The sequence below is a fragment of the Corythoichthys intestinalis genome, chromosome 2, assembly GCF_030265065.1.
Source record: "Corythoichthys intestinalis isolate RoL2023-P3 chromosome 2, ASM3026506v1, whole genome shotgun sequence".
NCBI lineage: Eukaryota > Metazoa > Chordata > Actinopteri > Syngnathiformes > Syngnathidae > Corythoichthys > Corythoichthys intestinalis.
The window spans coordinates 10,785,669-10,811,934 of record NC_080396.1 but is presented as its reverse complement, the minus strand read 5'-3'; the positions used below and the strand labels follow the sequence as shown (position 1 = coordinate 10,811,934).

The following is a 26,266-nucleotide window of genomic DNA, read 5'->3' as shown; positions in this document are numbered from 1 at the left end:
TGTATTACAATTGAGCTCCTTATCCCCAATTGTGAAAACATAATTATCTGCTGTGTCAACCGAGCTCCTGATTCAAACGTCTAGTTTACTGAGTATATGGAAAAGATACTGTATAAAACGAATAATAGGCATGCTTTTCATTGAGGAGACATTAATCTTGGGATAAAATATGTACAACATGTTGTTTGATTTTCCTCATACATTCATGTCTGATGAAACTGTTACAGTGATCACCATGTACACCTTAGCAATGTATCCTTTTAAGAGACTTATAAGAAAAGCATTTTGAGTCGCTGCCCACACCAGCTGAGATAACACATAATCACTTTTGCCACACACATAGCCACAACAAAACATTCCACAGCAAGCAGATGCAAAAATGTCAGGGACATGACAGGGCCATAACCCTGTACGCCCTGAAATTAATCGAGCTGCTTGACTGGACGCTAAGTTACTAAACCCAGATTGTTGATTGACTTATTGTACAGTTTTGATGTATGTTCCATGCCTGAATGTGCGTCTTTGATTGTATGGGGGACGGGAAACTGATAAACATATGCTTCATTCCGTCCGCCTTTGTCTTCTTCTTCGGTTGTGGGCAAATCATATCACATTTTGTGATTGTCAATGATACCGATGATGATGGCAATAAAATTCCAATTCCATTCCATCATCCAGCGTTTTAAAAGAGCAGGGTCCACTCAGAACAGGCCTCGGGTTGGTCGTCCAAAGAAGCTGAGCGCACATGCTGAGCGTCACATCCAAGTGCTTTCTTTGAAAAATCATCGCAGGAGTGCTGAGTGATGAAGAGACTAGTCAACTAGATATTAGAATTAGAAAAGAGAAATAAAGTAAAGAGAAGTGGTAGGTAGAGTGAGAAACAGGGGATAGGACTCTGTGACTGTACTTCCCCCAGCATTATAGCTTCTAGTGCAGCTTAGACTGAACTGTGAGTCTTGTCCGATTTCAACTAGCCTGACCATAAGCTTTTTCAAATAGGAACGTTTTTAGTCTAATCTTAAATGTACAGACTGTGTCGGCTTCTTTAATACTAGCTGGAAGCTGATTCAATAAGACAGGAGCTTGGTAGCTAAAGGCTCTAGCTCCTACTGTACTTTTAGAGACCCTGGGAACTACCAGTAGACCTAGGTTACTGAGAACGAAGTTCTGCCACCACATGGCAAAGAACTCTCTGAGGATCTTAAAAGACGTATTGTTGCGCTACATGAAGATGGCCAAGGCTACAAGAAGATTGCCATCACCCTGAAACTGAGCTGCAGCACAGTGGCAAAGATCATCCAGCATTTTAAAAGAGCAGGGTCCACTCAGAACAGGCTTGGGGTTCTTTGGTCGTCCAAAGAAGCTGAGCGCACGTGCTGCGGAGATTGAAGAGGTGGGGGGTCAGTCTGTTAGTGCTCAGACGATACGCCGCACTCTACATCAAATTGTTGTGCATGGCTGTCACCCCTGGAGGAAGCCTCTTCTGAAGACTGTACACAAGAAAGCCCGCAAAACGTTTGCTGAAGACGTGTCAACAAAGCACATGGATTACTGGAACCATGTCCTATGGTCTGATGAGACGAAGATTAATTTGTTTGGTTCCGATGGTCTCAAGCATGTGTGATGGCGACCAGGTGAGGAGTACAAAGATAAGTGAGTCATACCTACAGTCAAGCATGGTGGTGGGAATGTCATGGTCTGTGGCTGCATGAGTGCTGCAGGTGTTGGAGAGTTACATTCCATTGAGGGAAACATGAACTCCAACATGTACTGTGAAATACTGCAGCAGAGCATGATCCCCTCCCTCCAGAAACTGGGTCGCAGGGCAGTGTTCCAGCATGACAATGATGCCAAACACACCTCCAAGATGACCACTGATTTACTGAAGAGGCTGAGGGTAAAGGTGATCTAAAGGTCTCAAATATCCGGCAGCTCCTCAACGTCGTTATGGAGGACTGGAAGAGCATTCCAGTGGCAACCTGTGAAGCTCTAGTCAACTCCATGCCCAGGACAGTAAAGGCAGTTCTGGATAATAGTGGTGGGCACACAAAATATTGACAGTTGACATGTTGTATGTTAATATTGACAACTTTCACTAAGGGGTGTACACACTTTTGTTGCCGGGGTTTAGATATTAATGGCTACATTTTGAGTTATTTTGGGGGGAAAATAAATTAACTCTATCATATAAGCTGCACACAGACTACTTTTCATTGTGTCGAAATATCATTTTGTCAGCGTTGTCCATTGAAAAAATATACTTAAATATCTGCAGAAATGCGAGGGGTGTACTCACTTTAGTGATACACTGTAAGTTTGTTTTTTTTGTTGATCTGTGCTTGCAGATGATCCTAAGCCTCCTGGACCTGTGGAAATAGAGGAGAACGTGCCTGGCACAGTGCAAGTGACTTGGCAACCTTCTCCCGATGAGAAGCTTGATGACAGGCTACATTACACAATTTCCAAACTGGACTCGACCAAACATACATGGACCACAGTGGCCGACAGACTCTTCAATAACAAGTTCACTGTCTGCAATATCATGCACGGGAGGGAGTACCATTTCCGGGTCTATGCCAAGAATGACATGGGTGTGTCGGCACCCTCCGAGTCAGCCACCTGGGCGGTGGGGAAAAAGAAAGGTTTGTCTATTATAAAAAACGCTGTTACTTTTACTTGAGTAACCTTTGAAGAAAAATATACTTCCAGACTAGTCTTAGAACACCATACTGTTTACTTTTACTTCAGTTGATTTGTGAAGGAAACACACTACTAGGGTTGCCAACTATCTAAAAAAAGCAAATAATAAGGGACACCTCATTGGTAGAGTCGGCTGGCCCGTTAACCATCACCCTTTATTTTATTTGTATGTGAAAAGTGATCATTTAAATTATAATATGATAATTTTACTCAAAACTAAAAGGTTCATATTTGAGTGATACAGTGGTATGAAAAAGTATCTGAACCTTTTGTAATTTGTCACATTTCTGCATAAAATCACCATCAAATGTGATCTGATCTATGTCAAAATCTCACAGATGAAAATAGTGTCTGCTTTAACTAAAACCACCCTAACATGTATAGGTTTTCCTATTTTAATGAGGATAGCATGCAAACAATGACAGAAGGGGGAAAAAAATGAGTAAGTTAACCCTTTGTTTAAGGGGATTTAAAGTGCTATTGAAACCAGTTTTTACCAAAAATTTTAAGTCAGGTGTGTGTGCCCAATCATTGATGAGTGGTTTAAAGCTGCCCTGCCCACTATAAAACACACCCCTGGTAAGAAATGTCTTGATGAGAAGCATTCTCTGATGTGCATCATGGCTTGGTGAAAAGAGCTGTCTGACGACCATCGATTAAGGATTGTTGATTTGTATAAAGCTGGGAAAGGATACAAAACCATCTCTGAAAGTCTTGATGTTCATCAGTCGACAGTCAGAGAAGTTGTCTACAAATGGAGAGGGTTTGGCACTGTTACTTCTCTCCCAAGGAGGCGACGCCAAGAGTTCAGTGCAGAATACTCAGAGAGGTAAAAAAAGAATCCTAGAGTGTCTGCTAATGACTTACAGAAATCACTACCACAGTCCAATATCTGTGCAAATATCAACAATATGTAAAACTATGACCAAGAATTATGTTCATGGGAGGACTCCAAAGAGGAAGCCACTGCTGTCTAAAAAGACATTGCTGTTCGTTTAATGTTCGCAAAAAGGCACGTGGACACTCCTCAGACGTTTTGGCAAAATTTTTGTGGACTGATTAAACCAAAGTTAAATTGTTTTGGAGCAACACACAATGTCATGTGTGGAGGAAAAATGGAACAGCTCACCAACATCAACACCTCATCTCCATTGTGAAGCATGGTGTAGGGAGCATCATGATTTGGGGCTGTTTCCTGCCTCGGGGCCTGGACAACTTGCAATCATTAATGGAAGAATGAATTTTAAAAATTATCAGGATGTTTTGCAGGAAAACCTGAGGCCATCTGTCAGACAGTTGAAGCTAAAAAGAGGATGGATGCTGCAACAAGATAATGATCCTAAACACAGAAGTAAATCAACTTCAGAATGGTTTCAGAAGAACAAAATACACATTGTGGAGTGGCCAAGTCATTGTCCAGACTTGAACCACATTGAGATGCTGTGGCATGACCTAAAGACAGCGATTCATGCCAGACATCCCAGTAATCTGACTGAACTACAGCAGTTTTGTAGAGAAGAATGGGCCAAGATTAGTCCTGATCGATGTGCCAGACTGATGTGCAGCTACTGGACGCGTCTGGTTGAAGTTATTGCTGCCAAAGGGGTGGCCACAAAATATTAAATGTGATGGTTCACTTACTTATCCCCCCCCCCCCCTTCTGTCATTGTTTGCATACTATCCTCATTAAAATATGAAAACCTATAAATGTTTGGGTGGTTTTAGTTAAAGCAGACAGTTTTTTCATCTGTGTGATTTTGACAAAGATCCGATCACATATGATGGTGATTTTATGCAGGAATGTGAGAAATTACAAAAGGTTCAGATGACAGAACACAAAAAAATAATACAAATAGTGAAAAAGTACACAGAGAAGAGTAGGAAAACAAATGATCATCATTTTGAACATGCTTTTTACTCATGCTTCCCTCAAACCTCTAATCTCCCACAATCTTATATTGTTTTCTTTTTTTCCTCATGGCACACTGTAGAACCACCTAGACCAGGGGTGTCCAAACTTTTTGCAAAGGGGGCCAGATTTGGTGTGGTAAAAATGTGGGGGGCCGGCCTTAGCTGACGTCCTTTACGTAGAATAATATATTTAAGCAAATTTTAGCAAGCCATTCTGTGTGTCACATTTGCTTTATTACTATTTTTTTAGATGAATAATTTCAACAATCTCGCAACTAGCCTTTGTGGCGTTCGACTCTCGGTATCTTGCTGCTGTGAAATTAAACTAGCTTCAAGTTGCTTCAATTTCTCGCTGCGTATCTTCCCTGTAATCTTGTCGTATATGTCAGCGTGTCTTGTTTGGTAATATCGCCTCACATTGAATTCATTAAAAACAGCGACTGTCTCTTCGCAAATGAGGCACAGTTTTTGCATATTTTAGGGAAGAAATAGTCCAATTTCCACCTATCCTTGAAGCGCCGGCTGTTTTTTTGTTGTTGATTGTCGCCATTTTTGAAGATTGGGAGTAAAATGTCACGCGGGGTAATGTTGCTTAGAGTGCTGCTGCCTTTTAGTGGGTAAATGAGAAGCAGCATTTAGTGTGTAAGCTACTTCATATGCTGGTAGCAGTACTGCTGACCAATTTATTAGGTCTGTGTGCGGGCTAGACATTATTGATTTCATGACAGAGACTGGGGGCCGGATGAAATTTGACCACGGGCCGCATTTGGTCCCCGGGCCGGACTTTGGACATGTCTGACCTAGACCAATGAGATGAGCGGGATTGCCATTGGTCTGTGGGTCAGAAAGCAGGAGAGGCAATATACAGTAGTTACATGACCACACACATGCTTGCAGTTGGAGGTTGTGTCAGTTGAAATAAGCTGCCCCTTGTTCCCAGCAGCATAACTGGAGCGCAGTCGTTACCTCGAAATATCATCAATATTGTATTTCGATGTTTTCATGCATATGTAATTGCTTCATGGGTTAGTGGTCAAAAGGCACTATCAAATAAATACACTTATTACTTTATTTATTAGGACATATTACTTGCAGCAACTCCAAAAGCAACAACATCAGAGTAGCTCATATTGATGGACATTTGACCTGTGATAACCCTCTCTGGGACATTGTGGCCAAGCGCATGTAGTAGTGCTTCTTGGAACAATTTGATGGGTGCTGAGATCAATCACGTCGTGTCTTTAAAGCACCGTAAAATACAAAATGAGACAGAGATCTGCTGTCAACACTACCCGAAAGTGCAGATTTCACGCTCTCTCACAGTTTTTATTTGGCACCGATAGACCACGGAAAACTGGAGATATGATCGTTTTAATTTCATGGTAGGAAAGGTATCTCCACTAGAGGGCAACCATGATCTTTCAACGGGTGATGTTTCATTTCTGTAGTTTTTTCTAGTCTCAATTCGATGATTTTTTTGTATTTTTTGGCCGAATGTGGTCATGTGATAGGTTATTGTACAGTATAATAATTAGAGTTCATAAACATGGCGTTGTACTGGGGAAAAAATATACCATTGCTTAATGATTTTTTTAGTGCTGTGAAATTTATCGCGTTAATGGGCGGTATTTAATTTTTTAAATTACGTTAAAGTATTTGCAGCATTTACCGCATGCGCGGAATGACCCGCTCATGCATTGCCTCAAACAGATTACAATGACGCCGTTTTTTTGCATATTGAGAGCTAAGAGGCAGAAAAATGCAAGTGGACATAGGCGTTCATTGGACCGCGCCGTTTATTGGCATAAGCTTTGGCAACTTTCTCACAACAAATATAACTAGTGTGGCAACCGACGTGGGGAAGAATGACAGGAGATGATCTTTTTCTCAACACGCTTCATTGTGCACAACGCAGAACATATACCATTTGCAGCCACCGCTGATAGTCATGGTTGCCCAACTTCCCATCATGCATGTGGGCGGAACGGTTAAGTTGCTACAGTATCATTTAGTGAAAGCACAACAAAAATAATATTGCTATCTCTCTCAAAAAAAAAAAGAAATGTTCACAAAAAGAAAAGCGGTCAATGCAAAGAGAACTGGCATTCCCAATCAAAGTAGCAATGCAAAAAACACCCGGAAACTACGGCATCAGTCGAGGGGCAAAATGCACTCGTTGGCTAGATCTCTAATTAATTTAAAACTCGCCATTGACACCTTGTGGTGTATTTCAATCACTACCCTACGTAGTTAAAGACACTGTTGAAGAACGGCAGGGAGCCCATGTTATGTCCCGCTCGGCGAAGTCAACAATGGCGAGCTATTAGTTTATTTTTTAATAGAAAGTTTTACAAATCTTATTGAAACGAAAACATTAAGAGAGGTTTTGATTATGGTTGTTCCGATCATGTTTTTTGCTCCCGATCCGATCGTTTTAGTTTGAGTATCTGCCGATCCCGATATTTCCCGATCCGATTGCTTTTTTTTTTGCTCCCGATTAGATTCCAATCATTCCCGATAATTTTTCCTGATCATATACATTTTGTCAATGCATTAAGAAAAAAATGAATAAAACTCGGACGAATATATACATTCAACATACAGTACATAAGTACTGTATTTGTTTATTATGACAATAAATCCTCAAGATGGCATTTACATTATTAACATCTTCTGTGAGAGGGATCCACGGATAGAAAGACTTGTAATTTTTAAAGTATAAATGTGACTTTGTATATTGTGACTAAATATTGCCATCTAGTGTATTTGTTGAGCTTTCAGTAAATGATACTGCAGCCATTTAACTTCTGCCCAAATGCATGATGGGAAGTGCAACCATGACTGTGTGTAGGGGCACCAATTAATATATCTTCTCTGCGTTGGGAAAGAACATAGGCTGTTACGAAAATGATCAACTACTACCTTTCCTCCCCACATTGCCTCCCACGTTATTTTTAATTGCTGAGAGAGGTATTGCATAACATAAAAGATGGCTCCAAAGGCTTTCAAAATTCTCTCTACTCATTATTCGCTACCTTTTAGCGCTATCTATAGGTAAAACGGCGTCTTTATAGATTGAAGTAATAAGTTTATTACTTAATGTGATTAATTGAAAAAAAAAAAAAATTACCGCCGTTAATGCAATAAATTTGATAGCCCTACTTTAAGCCAAAACTACTCTGGATGAGTGTAAGACATTTTGTCTGTAACGTTAAATACAATTAGAAAACGATTTAAATAAAAAATATATATATATATATTAAAAAAAGGCATGTCCGATATTTTTTTGCCGATTCCGATACTTTGAAAATGACGTGATCGGACCCGATCGTATAAAATTACTCTAACTTGTACTCACATTTATCTTTTAAGAACTACAAGTCTTTCTATCCGTGGATCCCTTTAACAGAATGAACGTTAATAATGTTAATGCCATTTTGTGGATTTATTGTTATAATAAACAAATACAGTACTTATGTACAGTATGTTGAATGTATATATCCGTCTTGTGTCTTATCTTTCCATTCCAACTATAATTTAGAGAGTAATATGGCATATTTTAGAAATGGTTGGAATTGCGATTAATTATGATTAATTAATTTTTAAGCTGTGATTAACTCGATTAAAAATTCTAATCGTTTGACAGCCCTAGTTTTTTTTTTTTTTTTTTTTCATTGTAAACAGTTATTCATTACTTGAGTATTCTTTTAACATAATACTTATTTTCCTATTTTTTGGTTGACTACTTTTACTTTTTTAATATTATTTTGAAGTAACACTACTCTTACTTAATTTTTGGCTACTCAACCAATCCCTGAATACAACCAATGTTAAGTCATTGGCTGCCATTGACGGCACTAGACATCCAGTTCATTTGCACTTGGAGGTTGGCAGCAAATGAAAGAATGCTTCAATGGATTGGACGTCTATTAGTGTTAAACACATTTAAAATTCACAGCAAAATAATGAAAGAAGCCACATTATTGGTTGTCTAGAATCGTCAAGGACACTGAAAGAATTAAATGCAAATAACAAACCTCAAAGCTTGACTTCATGTTCATGATTCACAAAACCTTACTTTTGCAGAAAAGCTTTCACTGATCCTACCGAACAGAGAAGAACCAGACCTGCGATGTGCTCCGGATTTCATTGTACCTTTGAAGCTACATGCAGCACCAAAAGGCTACGAATGCTACATGAGCTGCGCTGTGACAGGAAACCCCAAACCTCGTATCACGTGGTACCGAAATCACGTCTGCCTGAACACCGACACCAACTATTACATCTCCAACACCTGTGGAGTTTGCTCTATGCTGATTCTCAGTGTTGGCCCTAAAGATGTGGGAAAGTACACAGTCACAGCAGAGAACACCGTGGGTCGATCCGAATGTTCCACTATGCTAAGTGTCAGAGGTAAGAGGTGTTGAATCTTAAATTTCCGGATGAAAGCAGTTTATTATTGTGATGCAAGCCCTTCTCCAGTTGTCAAAAAGTAAAAGGGGCCAGATAAGCGCTGGTTCATTATGTTTGGACAAATTCCCCCAAACCAATACAGTAAAATATGAAATGTTTCATTTCAAGAATGCTATAAAAATTACTGGTGCATGATAATTATTGGTACGATAATTATCGGTCCGATAATAGGAATTATAACGTCATCCCAATAAATCCAATAACAATATTAATAGGACCGATAATATGTACTGTGCTGGATGGGAAATCAGTTGACCATTTGCGGGGCATTGCCGCCACCTGCCGGTCAGAATAATTCGCTGCATCTATAATTTGGCCCACAAACTCATTTTACACAGTGCTGTGTCTAGCGGTAGCATTGACAATTGTGAATGCTTTATTTATGTTTCCGCCTAAGAAATATATGTCTGTAAGTATTTGTTTACTATAACATATGGATGTGCAATATATGTTTACTTTGGTGGTGAAGGGTCATACGTATGTACAGAACTTCATAAGTTGTTGTGTTATAGAGGCCAGTCAATGCTTAAGGCTAGTAGCTCAAGCTAGTGTGCTATGCTACACATACATACATATAATAGTTGTCGTGTAATATTAGTCCTGTCAGCATCCTTGGTACGATTTAATACTATGCAGAGAAGAAACCTCATACTTTATTGAATATGGGTTCACTTACTGCCGTTTATATTGATTATTATAAGGCAAGCCATTAATCCTTTTTGTTCTACCATATTTTTGTTATGAGGAATGAGTGATAAACCTTACTAAAAAATGTGTGCATTTTACAGCTTTAGTTATAAGTTAGTAAATTAGTGAGAGGCCTTTTGGTTATTGATAGGCTTGCTGTCCTAACCTGTCTCCCAGGTTAAGAAAGTTGTTTCATGGACCAAGACCACAACAGTCTCCTGTAGCACCAAATATTTTTATCTGATGACAAAGCACAATACCTGTTAGGTTTATGTTTTAGTTCAGTGCTCATTGTCCAGGAAACACATCTTCAATTATACTGACTAATTGATTGTGATTGACTCAAATTATATGTATTTGAAAAAATAAATATTGGCACTTTATTTACAGTGCCTTGCAAAAGTATTCGGCCCCCTTGAACCTTGCAACCTTTCGCCACATTTCAGGCTTCAAACATAAAGATATAAAATTTTAATTTTTTGTCAAGAATCAACAACAAGTGAGACACAATCGTGAAGTGGAACAAAATTTATTGGATAATTTAAACTTTTCTAACAAATAAAAAACTGAAAAGTGGGGCGTGCAATTTTATTCGCCCCCCTTGCGTTAATACTTTGTAGCGCCACCTTTTGCTCCAATTACAGCTGCAAGTCGCTTGGGGTATGTTTCTATCAGTTTTGCACATCGAGAGACTGACATTCTTGCCCATTCTTCCTTGCAAAACAGCTCAAGCTCAGTGAGGTTGGATGGAGAGTGTTTGTGAGCAGCAGTCTTCAGCTCTTTCCACAGATTCTGGATTGGATTCAGGTCTGGACTTTGACTTGGCCATTCTAGCACCTGGATACGTTTATTTTTGAACCATTCCATTGTAGATTTGGCTTTACGTTTTGGATCATTGTCCTGTTGGAAGATAAATCTCCGTCCCAGTCTCAGGTCTTGTGCAGATACCAACAGGTTTTCTTCCAGAATGTTCCTGTATTCGGCTGCATCCATCTTCCCGTCAATTTTAACCATCTTCCCTGTCCCTGCTGAAGAAAAGCAGGCCCAAACCATGATGCTGCCACCACCATGTTTGACAGTGGGGATGGTGTGTTCAGGGTGATTAGCTGTGTTGCTTTTACGCCAAACATTGTTTTGCATTGTGGCCAAAAAGTTCAATTTTGGTTTCATCTGACCAGAGCACCTTCTTCCACATGTTTGGTGTGTCTCCCAGGTGGCTTGTGGCAAACTTTAAACGAGACTTTTTATGGATATCTTTGAGAAATGGCTTTCTTCTTGCCACTCTTCCATAAAGGCCAGATTTGTGCGGTGTACGACTGATTGTTGTCCTATGGACAGACTCTCCCACCTCAGCTGGAGATCTCTGCAGTTCACCCAGAGTGATCATGGGCCTCTTGGCTGCATCTCTGATCAGTTTTCTCCTTGTTTGAGAAGAAAGTTTGGAAGGACGGCCGGGTCTTGGTAGATTTGCAGTGGTCTGATGCTCCTTCCATTTCAATATGATGGCTTGTACAGTGCTCCTTGAGATGTTTAAAGCTTGGGAAATCTTTTTGTATCCAAATCCGGCTTTAAACTTCTCCACAACAGTATCTCGGACCTGCCTGGTGTGTTCCTTGGTTTTCATAATGCTCTCTGCACTTTAAACAGAACCCTGAGACTATCACAGAGCAGGTGCATTTATACGGAGACTTGATTACACACAGGTGGATTCTATTTATCATCATCGGTCATTTAGGACAACATTGGATCATTCAGAGATCCTCACTGAACTTCTGGAGTGAGTTTGCTGCACTGAAAGTAAAGGGGCCGAATAATATTGCACGCCCCACTTTTCAGTTTTTTATCTGTTAAAAAAGTTTAAATTATCCAATAAATGTTGTTCCACTTGTTGTTGATTCTTGACAAAGAAATTAAATTTCATATATTTATGTTTGAAGCCTGAAATGTGGCAAAAGGTTGCAAGATTCAAGAGGGCCGAATACTTTTGCAAGGCACTGTATTTACTAAGTCAAGACTGTTCTTGTCTTTGTTTTGTTCATTGTAATAATGTTCATGTCATATGAAAATTCTGGTGAGGTCAAAGGCAAATCTATGTTGAATCCACCATTATTATTATTTTTAAACCTCCAGGTGTTCAAAAACTCCGGTGAGTAAACATTAAAAAAATGATATATTTATTATTGGTTATCGATATTGGTATCGACTTTGAGGAGCAGGAAGTTATCGATATCGGTATTGGTTTCAAAAAATGGATATCATGCACCCCTATTAAAAATAGGGCAGTAAGTGTACTGCGGTAATCAATTGACCTTTCACAAACTAGCTAAACACCTAAACAGCCATCGCCCAACCAATAATATGTCCTAGAGATCATTGTTAAAGGAGCATGACAACAAACTCTCATATGCCACAATGCCTAATTGATTGATTTGGTGGTTTTGAGATGGCCAACTGCCATAAAGAAGAAGACGAATTTTACATTTTCAATAAAACCCTCCACTAAATATTGTGAACCCTTTTTCCCCAATTTAGGGGATGTTGCGCTAGTATTCCTCTCACATAAATCTGTGAGAGACCCTGGAGAGACGAAGTTTGTCGGCCTAGCAACCGTAACTAAGGGGGGATCGGAGATTTGCGAAAGGTCAATTCTTGGGGGATTTTAACGGAAGCATGTCAGACATGATACATGGGCCTGTTTTGATATCATCAAAAAATAACATTATTAAAGTATTATCATCTGTGTCATTTCATTAAATGCCTAGGAAATAGTTAATGATGAAAAATCTGTTTCTGTCTCCCATATAGAATGAAGACTAGGTGGACAACCAGGATTTTTTCCCCCTGTGTTTTTTTATGGTTAAAACTCCCGGATCATCACCCTCTTATAATAACTGCCTGTTTTTTTTTTTTTTTTTTTTTTTTTTTTTTTCCAAACAAACAAATGTCTAAATTGTTTGGAAATTTAACAAAAAAAACATAAAAATGTTACATTTGTGTTTTTCCTGAAAACCTGGAGAAAAATGACTTACGCAGTTATATTAAGATGGCAAAGTGATGTTTTTGTTTATGTAGTTTTGCTGCTTGGATATTATCCATCAGTTGCATTACATTATTGTTTTGATTTGCTACGAAAACCTGAAATAAATATTTTATTTGCCAGTTTTTTGTGTAGTGACTAAATTGTTTTGTAATCTGATTTGCAGCAGAAGTTACACCTTTGCCTGTCTTTATTAGACGAGACTAAAAGCCAACATTTATATGGAGATTTCTACTGAATCAGTGAAATGTTATAAATACAATTTAAGAATACTTTAAAATATCAGCTTAGCCTTGTTACCTAAATAAATTTCTTGAGGTGTAAACGTTTGGCCTCCATTATTGCCAACAAAGGGTACATAACAAAGTATTTAGATGAACTTTTGGTATTGACCAAATACTTATTTTCCACCATGATTTGCAAATAAATTATTTAAAAATCAAACAATGTGATTTTCTGTTTTTTTTTTTCCACATTCTGTCTGTCATGGTTGAGGTTTACCCATGTTGACAATTACAGGCCTCTCTAATGTTTTCAAGTGAGAGAACTTGCGCAATTAGTGGTTGACTAAATACTTATTTGCCCCACCGTATAGACTGTTATGGATACGCTATGCTAAACAAAAGTGTTTTTAGCCCTGATTTAAATGAGCTAACAGTTTGAGCATGCTTCAGACCTTCAGGTAACTTGTTCCAGAGGTGAGAGCATAATAACTAAATGCTGCCTCACTCTGCTTGGTTCTTGTTCTTGGAGCATACAGGAGACCGGTTCCAGACAACCTTAGGGGTCTAGATGTTTCATAGGAATGTAACAAATCAAGCATGTATTTTGGTCCAAGGCCATTAAGTTTTTTGTAGACGAGCAGTAGTATTTTAAAGTCTATCCTTTCACTCACTGGAAGCCAGTGTAACGATTTCAAAACCGGTGTAATGTGATCTAGTTTCCTTGTATTTGTGAGGACTCTGGCTGCAGCATTTTGTACTAGCTGCAGCTTCCTGACTGATTTTTTATCAAGACCTGTAAATATACCGTTACAGTAGTCCAATCTTCTCAAAATGAATGCATGCATAAGTTTTTCCATGTCTTGTTGCATCAGAAGCCCCTTAATTGTGGCTATATTTTTTTAGGTGGTAATAAGCAGATTTAGTGACGGACTTTAGATGGCTATCCAATTTTCCGTAATAATCAATAATTACGCCAAGATTTCTGACTTGATTTGTTGATTTAATGCTTGTAGCTTGTAGCTTTGTGCTAAAATGGTATTTATTTCAAAGCATATTTTTAAGATGCATAAGTGGGTCACAAATGACCCAGTGAGGTTGTTTTCTTGAAATATCTTCGGAATGAAAAAATGTTATCAATTTATATTCCAAGTATTCGTCAAAAAACATGTTTTTGATATAATGCCATTCAAATTTTTGATGAACTTTTTATACATTTGAAGAAATTGTCATTTTTGTATTACTACCCTAAGCTTCCACAAGTGGGTCAAAAAAGACCCACATGCATTTTCTATGAAATCCAATGGGAATCTTTCATTCTTATCAACTTTGGCTGTCAGGAATAAATTTACCGTGGACCACACAGACTAGGTATGTAAAAAGTGACATCCCTTAAGAAGATCATTTTACACAGCAAGAGCTGATACGTGTACTGTAAGTATTATGTTCATATAGTATTTTGTGTGTGTCTTTCATCACTCTTTTTATTATTATTTATCAACAAATTAACCTACTTCATATCTAGCCAGCTAACTAAGGTTAGGTTCATATCGCAGGTCCTAATGCACAATTCTGATTTTTTGTCATATCTGTTTTTTTGGCGTGCCCGTTCAGACTCCCTTTGTCCATTGAGTCTGTTCAAGTATAACACATAAGCACAAATTCACAGTCCGAGATGCGCTGAGCAAACTGGCCCGCATACGCAGGAGCATCAAAACAAATGACAATTCATGACACGCACACGTATGGACAGACAGTTTGCCCCGACACCTAGCTGTGTAAGCAATCTTGAAATATTCCTCATTTGGAGCAGAGAGAAAACATTTTATTTTTTTATGACTGTTGTCAAGCGGCGGCACGGTGGCTGAGTGGTTAGCACGTCTGCCTCACAGTTCTGAGATCAAGGGTTCAATCCCGGGCTTCGGCCTTCCTGTGTGGAGTTTGCATGTTCTCCCCGTGCCTGCGTGGGTTTCCTCCGGGAACTCCGGTTTCCTCCCACATCCCAAAAACATGCATGGTAGGCTGATTGAACACTCTAAATTGTCCATAGGTGTGAGTGTGTGCGTGAATGGTTGTGTGTCTCCTTGTGCCCTGCGATTGGCTGGCAACCAATTCAGGGTGTCCCCTGCCTACTGCCCGAAGTTAGCTGGGATAGGCTCCAGCACCTCCGCAACCCTCGTGAGGAATAAGCGGCATGGAAAATGAATGAATGAATGTTGTCAAGCCCGCTCCTTCCCCAAAAGCCGCGTTCAAGCTAGGCACTAACGCTAATGCACAGCTGCACCGCTACCATAGCACCCTGTCTCTCTCGCTCTTTCCTGATGGTAATTACAGCATGAATTCCAATTTGGGGGACTTGACAGTTCAGACCGCAGCCACATTCTGGAAAAATATGGCCCAGATGGGATTTTAACCACATACGAAAGTAACCTGGATCGAATTTGAAATGTTCCACTTTTATGCAACTTTTCCCGTTCAGTCGAGTCAGAAAAACACGAAAAAATCAGCACAAAATAAATCTGATTCATGCATAAAGACCTGCGGTATGAACCTAGCCTAAGTTAGCTAACATTACTGTATATATAGTGTGTTTGTGTGTGAGTGTGTATATATTTATTTATACAGCTATATATTGATCTATTGAAAACATTACTCTTATGTTTCCTTATCCAAAATGTCATAGCTGCTAGATTTACTGCTGAAATGGTCCTACAGATGGTGGATGATGGAGAGGCAGTGACGGGGTTGGACTCAAGTGTCCGAAATTTCTGATTATGAGGACCCAGACTATTGTCCAGGTGGCAGTTGTCCACCTGGAAATCCAACTAAACAGGATCAATCTGACTCATAAGATTCCACTAATGTGTCCTCTGAAGAAGAAAGTGTCCAAATCATGGCCAACAGAATGAGTTGGTAGGCCTTTTACTAGAGCGAATTACCTCCCAATATACTAAGAAATCGGTCAGTGCCTCCACAAGGGCTTAGCACCACTGTCTCACCAAAAAGATGCATGGAGTGCTCTCCATCATTGATGATCAAATACAAGAAAGGATAAAGTCTATTGCTCTTCATTTTTGTTGTTGTTGTTGTTGGCTTTTCTTTTTCTTTTTTTTTCAAAAAATGATAATTGAATCATAAAGATATTTCAAGCATGAAATCATTCTTGTGTCGCCCTAAATGTAATACTTAATTAATATACAAGTGATTATTCTTCACCAAAATGGCATCAAAACCAGGGGTGAAAGTGGGCGGGAACGGTCAGGAACGCAGTTCCGGTATAAGATTCAGGACTGGAACGCCGTTCCGGTATAAGATTCTGGGCCGGAACGCAGTTCCGGTATACGGTGCTTTGATTCCGAAAATATGCCAGCAACTGTCAAAACGCTATGTAAAAACAAAAAAATACAAAGCTGCCACACATGCATTTCATCTCCAAGAAGAAACCAATCTACCAACATCAGATTTACATACGTGTAAATCTGATGTTAGTAGATTGTGTATACAAGTGTACACACTTGTGTATACACAAGTGTTAACAACAAGCATAATAAAGTGCTTGTGTTGGGTAATCCATTTCCTCCGATATTTATTACTGATTTTATTCCACGGACGGCATGGAGGTTTCCCCAGCTGCTGCAGTTATCCGAGTCTGACGATGACGAGTCACGTCAATTTGCGAATGCACGCAGCAAAGCAAAACGCCTGGACTCATTTATCCGTTCAATTGGCTGACATACTAACATGTGATCACCAGAGATAGTTAGCTCTGATTGGTTCAAATGCGCATGTTTGTCTGAAACAGCCCAAAAAAAAGGGCAATGCAACAGAAAATGGATCAAATCTTAAAGAGCAAGGAAAGAGTTAAGGTGGCTAATTTATCATATTTAGTTTTATTTGCTCTGATGGGGAGGTTCAGAACATTTTAGCTGTCAATGTGCACTTTGGACTTATATTTGTTCATTTATGTTAGGCTACTTATTCATTTCCTTATGATAAAATGTTTGCGTGATCTTCAAATTATATTCCATTTCACTAATATAAGTAATTTGTACTTATTTTTCTGAATGTATGTTACTTATATCCTTATTATTAAAAAACACCAGTATCTTCAATTTTAATATACATCCTATGTTTTTAAGTAGTTAAAACTGAGATTTGGGATTTAGTATGTGGAAATGAGGGGGGGGGGGGAATTAGGAGATGGTGGTTGGGGTTATAGCTGTTTTTGTTAAAGGGTATTAAAACACTAAGGGGCTGTGAGATATCAATAGAACCGTTATGTGGCAAGATAACAAATATTAATAAAGTTAACAAAAAAATAAATCGCATACATGAGCAATTATCGAAAATAGATCGAAAATTACGAACATTTCCGAAAGTATTCCGGAAGCAGCCGAAAGGGGCGGAGACGTCATTACAAGGAAACGAAAGGTCGAGGCAGGTTCCATCGTTGTTTACCGACAAGTTGCGTTCGTGTTTTATCAAAAAATCGCTAAAATGGGTCAAACCTGTCCTGCTATGTGGTCTACAAATAGCCATTTGTCGCAATGTAGTACCCATGAGTTCCCGAACGCGAGAAAAAGAGCTGGACAACGCAGACAATGAGTAAAGTTCGTCCGTGCTAAGAGGGCTAAGTTTGCAGACCCAGCCTCCGGCACGGTTTTGTGTGGTGCGCATTTTACACCTGAAAGCTATTCGAACTATGGACAAATGAAATCAGGTTTTGCGAAGAAATTGCTGATGAAAGCAGCCACCAAAAACGCGCAGCCACCTAAGTGTCCCGAGAGATCAAGAAAGAGGACGACTGGCTCTGATGAGACCACCCCAGGCTAACCAAAGGAGCGGATCAGCCAAGCTCGAAATGGCCAGAGTGAGTACTCTTTTATAATAAAAACATATCACGCATTGGATATAGGACTGGACACATGTATAAATTATCGCTCATAAAATATATAGAACAAATCCTCGAATCCCATTCATATTTGTGTCTGTTGGCAGAGGGACAACCTACGATAGCACAATAAATGATAATACATTACATTATTTTGCGGTCACGGTGTATCAGCTTCACAAAAAGAAATGCAAAACAAACCATTCGGTGTTTCCCCACATGCTGTTGCCGGTGTTTCATCAGTGTGATTGCTCCTCTCAATGATCCTTTCATTAGGCTGCATTGGCTTTCGTTTGGGCTCAAATTGATAACCCAAAACACCAAAGAAAGGTTCATAACTCTCCTCGTCACCATTAGAAGAATGTTTGTTACGTCGGATTCGTCGCTGCAACTAGAAACAAAATTGTCCGCTATCATCGCCGCCATTCAGTACTAAGCACTGAGCCGGTTGTTTCCTTGTAGTGACGTCACGCACACAATATGCTAGATTCCTTGCTAGGGTCCTTGTAGCTTGACAATCGATCCAAATTTCTATCATTTGGTTGGTGTTGCGATGTGTGTAATTACACAAATTGGCAAGAAATGAATCCAAAAGGCATGCGTTTATGGATAAATGATGGAATATTAGCGTTTCCCCAGGTGTTGACCAGTGTTGTTAATAACGGCGTTACAATATAACGCCGTTAGTAACGCCGTTATTTTTTTCAGTAGTGGGTAATCTAATTAATTACTTTTCTCATCTTGGCAACGCCGTTACTGTTACTGAGGACAGAAAGGCATGCGTTACTATGCGTTACTATATTGGTCGAAAAGTCTGAGGGAGACGGACTCACCGAGACGACATAGCAGAGCAGGAGTGGGGAGGAGGCAAGAAAGTTGTGACGCCGGACAAACGCGATGCTAGGTAGCTCCAATAATACATGTTGTAGCCGATAGCCTACAAACTACGCCCGCATGTTATGGTAGATATGGTAGATATCACATGTACTGTATATAGATATACAGTGCCTTGCAAAAGTATTCGGCCCCCTTGAATCTTGCAACCTTTCGCCACATTTCAGGCTTCAAACATAAAGATATGAAATTTAATTTTTTTGTCAAGAATCAATAACAAGTGGGACACAATCGTGAAGTGGAACAACATTTATTGGATAATTTAAACTTTTTTAACAAATAAAAAACTGAAAAGTGGGGCGTGCAATATTATTCGGCCCCTTTACTTTCAGTGCAGCAAACTATCTCCAGAAGTTCAGTGAGGATCTCTGAATGATCCAATGTTGTCCTAAATGACCGATGATGATGAATAGAATCCACCTGTGTGTAATCAAGTCTCCGTATAAATGCACCTGCTCTGTGATAGTCTCAGGGTTCTGTTTAAAGTGCAGAGAGCATTATGAAAACCAAGGAACACACCAGGCAGGTCCGAGATACTGTTGTGGAGAAGTTTAAAGCCAGATTTGGATACAAAAAGATTTCCCAAGCTTTAAACATCTCAAGAAGCACTGTGCAAGCCATCATATTGAAATGGAAGGAGCATCAGACCACTGCAAATCTACCAAGACCCGGCCGTCCTTCCAAACTTTCTTCTCAAACAAGGAGAAAACTGATCAGAGATGCAGCCAAGAGGCCCATGATCACTCTGGATGAACTGCAGAGATCTACAGCTGAGGTGGGAGAGTCTGTCCATAGGACAACAATCAGTCGTCCACTGCACAAATCTGGCCTTTATGGAAGAGTGGCAAGAAGAAAGCCATTTCTCAAAGATATCCATAAAAAGTCTCGTTTAAAGTTTGCCACAAGCCACCTGGGAGACACACCAAACATGTGGAAGAAGGTGCTCTGGTCAGTCAGGAAGTTGCAGCTGGTATAAAATACTACTGCTCGTCTACAAAACACTTAATGGCCTTGGACCAAAATACATGCTTGACTTGTTAGAGTCCTATGAGACATCTAGACCCCTAAGGTCGTCTGGAACCGGTCTTCTGCATGTTCCAAGAACAAGAACCAAGCAGGGTGAGGCAGCATTTAGTTATTATGCTCCTCACCTCTGGAACAAGTTACCCGAACGTCTGAAGTATGCTCAAACTGTTAGCTCTTTTAAATCAGGGCTAAAAACGCTTTTGTTTAGCACTGCATATCTATAACTGTCTATATATTTCAATCTACCTGCTTTCTATTCCTCTTGTTTTTATCTCCATTGCTGATTTCAATTATTATTATTTGTAGTAGTTTTTGTTTTATTTTTATTTTATTTATTTTTATTCTGTGATTAAATGCGATCTTTTGTCTTCGTTTCTACGTTGTGTTGATTTAAATGTGATTTTTATGATCTTCATGTGATGTAAAGCACTTTGAATTGCCTTGTGTTGAATTGTGCTATATAAATACATTTGCCTTGCCTTGCCTTCAGTAGTTTTTCTTCTAACCACTTTCACCCATGATCAAAACACACTGGTTCTAACATGGGTCATTTTTGACCCACTTACGGAAGAGTGTAGGGTCCAGTAACTTGTGCATCTAAGGGTTAATTATGACTATTTTGGGGTTCCATAGTGAAATACTTGAAGAAACCTTCGCAGTTACCAAGGGGTTTACACAGGGTCATAACATGACACGCTAATGGAAATAGAACGAACTGCGAGCATGCTGCGTGACAACGTGTGTGTGCGCATTCATCTCGGATGTCATCCGTCAGTAAAAAATAGCCTCAAGCCCCAGGAGCTTTTCACCACGCGTGGACCCCATAACGCTTCGTGAATGGACTACCTTAAATTCATCTACTACTGTCCACGCCTCCTCTACTTTCCCTCATCCCAGTCCCAAAGCAGTGCATGTGACCCGCCACGCCTCCTCCTGCGCTCTCTCTCTCTCTTTCTCTCTCTCCCCGGAACATCGTGTCCTTTTGCGTGGGCACAATGACGGCCAAGCATCGGAAGGGGAAAAGCAATCATAAACACGAAGAGGACCATGTCAAAAGTGAGATTGTGGAATCCGAAGTTCGAACCGGAGGAAGCAGCTACACGCTTGTATTGTTTCTGGGACTCCTCGTTGTTGTAGTCGGCGGTGCCACTTCAGCATGGTTCTGCTACCAGCAGCACCAAACTTTGACCCAATTGACAGACACTGTTACAGGCCTGCAGATGAAGGTGGTTAAACTCCAGGCGTCTCAGGAGACCATGCGACAGACGAGTGATAAGGTAAGAACTTCGTGTCAATGCAGTGAAACCGACTAGAGATTTGAGTCCTTGGCACAATCGAGGTTGTATTTTGCACGCTGCCACTTGCAAGTAGGCAAGCCTCGTCATGACCCTCTGACTTGGTCAGTCACTCCAGTTTAATATAGAAAGTATGTGTGGGAACCATAAGCTGAATTTAAGCGGGGCCTAGCCCAAAAGTCTCATTGCATGTAATTGACTTTCCTTTATATATGCAGTATATATAGAAAAGTTGTAAAGCAGTAAAACTGCTACAATAATGAATGAAAGGAACAACAACAACAAAAAATTTATGATGGGTCAAAATTATTTTTCGAACAGATCATGTGACTAGCACCTTAGACGGTCGTTTTCTTTGCATAGAGAGCTGTCAAAATGATCGCGTTAACGGGCGTTAATTTTTTTTTTTTTAATTAATCACGTTAAGATATTTGACGCAATTAACACATGCAATGAATGACCCGCTGGCATATTGCCTCAAACATTACAATGAGGCCGTTTATGGACATTAAGAGTGAAGTGAATGCCACCGGCCGCTTGGGGGCAGCGCCGTTCCATACTCATGTTAGGTCCTCTAAACGTGGGGGAATTAGTAGTTGTGAGACGTTTATGCTGTATTCACAATGCAATGCAACTTGCTATTTGTGCTCCACACATATTTCGGTAAGTTTTCTTTCTTTTAGTGGCAATTATGTGTCTCTTGTTTTATTTTGGGTAAGATATGTACAGATACAGTGGGGAGAACAAGTATTTGATACACTGCCAATTGGCAGTGTATCAAATACTTGTTCTCCCCACTGTATATGTTATACAGTAAAGGCGAGTGGACACAGGCGTTCTTTGGACCGCGGCGTTTATTGGCATAAGCTTCTCCTTCACAACAAACATAAGTATCGTTTAGTGAAAGCACAACAAAAATAATATTCCTATCTCTCTCAAAAAAAAAAATAATGTTCACAAAAAGAAAAGCACTTCAGTCTATAGTAATGAGACCCTATTCTGACACACAGTTAAACAACAATGCAAAATGAACTGGCATTCCATACCAAAATAGCTATGCAAAATACACGTAAAACTTTTCACTCTATTTTTCTTATTGTTATTGTTATTTTTATTCTTATTATTATTATATTAACTCTACTTTTGATTGAAAATTTTACAAATTTAATTAAAACGAAAAATGAAGAGGGGTTTTAATATAAAATTACTATAACTTGTAACTATAACATTTATCGTTTAAGAACTACAAGTCTTTCTATCCGTGGATCACTTTAACAGAAAGAATGTTAATAATGCCATTTGTGGATTTATTGTTACAATAAACAAATACAGTACGGATGTTCAGTATGTCGTATGTATATATACGTCGTGTGTCTTATCTTTCCATTCCAACAATAATTTACATAAAAATATGGCATATTTTAGAGATGGTTTGAATTGCGATTAATTGTGATTAATTAATTTTAAGCTGTAATTAACTCGATTAAAAATTTTAATCGTTTGACAGCCCTAATACATACATATATATATATATATATATATATATATATATATATATATATATATATATATATATATATATATATTAGGGAGGGCAATTTTATTTTTCAAATGTCTTTTTCTTAGATTAAAAATATTTTTTTGATTGAAGCAACTTTTTTGGGGACTGAATGATTTAGACCAGTGCTTCTCAATTATTTTCCGTTACGCCCCCCCCAGGAAGATGTAAACGTTTGCCCCCCCCACAACTTTCTGCCGCCACTGTAATTTGTATCATTTTGCATTTGTATCATATCATAAATTATTAATATAAGTATACCTCTGCATAATACTGTGTCCTTTTTAATATTAAAGAAAAAATATATAGCTCAACTTGCAATAAAGTATAGAAAAGACAAAGTGCATCACTTTGCCTGAATTAAAAAAAAAAAAAAAAGTCACATCCAATCTGTAAAAATTAGGGCTGTCAAACGATTAAAATTTTTAATCGAGTTAATTACAGCTTAAAAATTAATTAATCGTAATTAATCGCAATTCAAACCATCCATAAAATATGCCATATTTTTCTGTAAATTATTGTTGGAATGAAAAGTTAAGACACAAGACGGATATATACATTCAACATATTGTACATAAGTACTGTATTTGTTTATTATAACAATAAATGAACAAGATGGCATTAACATTATTAACATTCTCTTAAAGCGATCCATGGATAGAAAGACTTGTAGTTCTTAAAAGATAAATGTTAGTACATGTTATAGAAATTTTATATTAAAACCCCTCTTAATGTTTTCCTTTTATTAAAATTTGTAAAATTTTCAATCAAAAAATAAAGTAGCTGCTCGCCATTGTTAATGTCAATAATTACACCATGCTCACCCATGGTACTAACCCATAAAATCAGTTGGACCCAAGCGCCAGCAGAGGGCGCCAAACACTAAAAAACAAGTAACTAGCAGACATTACACTGTACTGTCATTTTAATCTGTTTGAGCGGGGCATGTGCGTTAATTGCGTCAAATATTTTAATGTGATTAATCAAAAAAATTAATTACCGCCCATTAACGCAATAATTTTGACAGCCCTACTATATATACATGTATATATATATATAGTTGTAAAGCAATAAAACTGTTACAAAAATGAATGAAATGAACAAAAAAATATATTTTTATGATGGGTCAAATTATTTTTCGAACAGATCATGTGACTAGCACCTTAGACGGTCATTTTCTTTGCATAGAATTTTCAAATCTATATTAGAGGAGGGCAATTTTATTTTTCAAATGATTTTTTTCTTAGATTGAAAATATTTTTTTTGATTGAACTTTTTGGGGGATTGAATGATTTAGACACAAATGTCCTACCCATAATATGGCCCAAACACAAAAAGGATTGCTTCAATCAAAGAAAACTTAAAGAACACTTTAAAAAAAAATTAAGTGTTTAAATGCAAATTTTTCAATCTCATATATTTTTTCGCATTCAAAAACTTTTTTATGATTGAAATTTTTCTTTTTTTGATTGAAGTGATTTTTCTTTTTGAAAATATATTTTTTTGAAGCAACTTGTTTTTTTATTGAATAAAAAAGACAAAAATGTCCTAGCCAAAATGTGTCCCAAACACAAATCAACATTAACAAAAAAAAAAAAAAATCAAAGAAAAATAGCTTTCACATGCATTTTTTTTTTTTTTGGATTGAAGTCAAGTTTTTGTTTGTACAGTTTTTGAGTTTCAAATTTATTTATGCATTCAAACATTTTTTTTGATTGAAGTGAGATTTTTTTTTTGTTAAAAATATATATTTTGATTGAAGCTACTTGTTTTTTTATTGAATAAAAAAGACAAAAATGTCCTAGCCAAAATGTGTCCCAAACACAAATCAACATTAACAAAAAAAAAAAAAATCAAAGAAAAATAGCTTTCACATGCATTTTTTTTTTTTTTTTGGATTGAAGTCAAGTTTTTGTTTGTACAGTTTTTGAGTTTCAAATTTATTTATGCATTCAAACATTTTTTTTGATTGAAGTGAGATTTTTTTTTGTTAAAAATATATATTTTGATTGAAGCTACTTGTTTTTTTATTGAAGCAACTTTTTTTTGATTGAGTACTAAAGACACAAATCTACCCACATATGGCTCCGCCCTGGGGATACAATTTTTGACTGGGGAAACTACATTGGCACGACACCGGCGGGCGTACCATATTTAATGGATGGCGATCTTGGCGAAAAGTATTGCCTAAGCAGCCTGATTTAGAATTCCCCTCAAGAATGATGGGAAACAAAAAACACTCATTGTCAATTTATTATTATAAATATTCTTGTAAGTTAATTTTATTGCTGACACTACGTTTCGGGGTCATCAACATGTTGTGCCCACCCCTGCCCCAAAAGTCAAAGTCCGCCTATGGTGGGAACCCATACCTGTCAACCCGAGGCCGTTGGCAATCTTACAAATAGTGATGTATGCCCTTATAAATTGATGACTAAGCTTACAACATTTTCTATAGCGTGCAATATGAAACAAAAATAAAACTCGATTTTTAAAATAATATGAATTTATTGGTAATATTGTGACATATAACCTGGTGCAATCAAAGAATAATATCTTCAGCTTCATCATGATTACTAAAATTTAACAGTGACTTTTGTTATAATCGTAAGTAGCACTATTGGCAATTTCTATCATGTCTTTTGATGGCTGCACTTCAGCTCGCAATTCAGTTTGATTTGAAGGTAGTTTGTTAGCGTGTCCAATTATAAACTAAAAAGGTCAATTGATAAAAGTAACTTACCGATGCAATCTTTGAGTCAGGGAACCTATCTTTTGCTAATTCTGAGAAGTGATCACCAATAGTTGCGGGCAAATTGTGTTCGGCAAAAAATTGGCAGAATAAAATCTCCGCTTTCGTCACTTTTCATTCTGCAGACTTCATCTTTATGACCAGTGTTGTTAATCTTACTTTTAAAAAGTAATTAATTAAAGTTACAAATTACTTCTCCCAAAAAATTATTGAGTTAGTAACTCAATTACCTGAATGTAAGAGTATTTAGTTACTTGGCAAAGTAACTGGTGTTACTTTTCATGTTTTTTTTTTTTTTTTAAAAAAAAAAAAGAAAAGGTAACGTTTGCTATGTTTGGAAGTCATTTAATGTTGTGAATCAACCGTTAAAGTTGTTAAAATTGCTCCCATTTTTGCATTAGTTCCCTTCTGTCTACTTTCGGCATGTGAAAGTTTTAAAACTGTTCCATCATTTAAAGATAGATTTAAGTCAAGATTTTGCCAATTTAGGAGTATTTTAAATAAAAAAGTTACCTAGGTTCGCTAGGAAGGTTCAAAGTTGCTTTAATCTGACGTCACTCAACAAAATGGTGCTCAGGACAACGTCTTGTTGACACAATAATGAAGATAAATTGAGTTAGTTTGAGGCGCCATGTATTTTTTGTAGGGCTGTCAAAATTATCACGTTAACGCGGGGTAATTAATTTTTTAAATTAATCACGTTAAAATATTTGACGCAATTAACGCACACGTCCCGCTCAGACAGTATTCTGCCTTTTGGTAAGTTTTACAGCAAGGCTTTTTTTGCTGTCTAACAGCGAACTCTTGTGGTCGCTTTGCGA

General features: G+C 38.1%; 2 protein-coding genes across 7 annotated transcripts in view; both read left to right on the top strand.

Moving 5' to 3' along the window:
* LOC130930273 (immunoglobulin-like and fibronectin type III domain-containing protein 1) overlaps positions 1-12,700 on the top strand; it is a 60,776-nt gene extending 48,076 nt beyond the window's left edge. For all 4 annotated transcript variants that reach the window (XM_057858129.1, XM_057858138.1, XM_057858119.1 and 1 more), the window contains 3 exons: positions 2,346-2,642; positions 8,698-9,024; positions 12,577-12,700. In XM_057858129.1, coding sequence (XP_057714112.1) covers positions 2,346-2,642; positions 8,698-9,024; positions 12,577-12,581 — 629 coding nt within the window. In that variant the 3' untranslated portion in view covers positions 12,582-12,700. The remainder of the gene's footprint in view (positions 1-2,345; positions 2,643-8,697; positions 9,025-12,576) is intronic.
* Positions 12,701-20,812: 8,112 nt separating this feature from the next.
* Positions 20,813-26,266, top strand: part of zgc:66479 (uncharacterized protein LOC327541 homolog) — a 30,017-nt gene continuing 24,563 nt past the window's right edge. For all 3 annotated transcript variants that reach the window (XM_057830030.1, XM_057830031.1, XM_057830032.1), the window contains exon 1: positions 20,813-21,117. In XM_057830030.1, the coding sequence (XP_057686013.1) occupies positions 20,836-21,117 (282 nt within the window). In that variant the 5' untranslated portion in view covers positions 20,813-20,835. The remainder of the gene's footprint in view (positions 21,118-26,266) is intronic.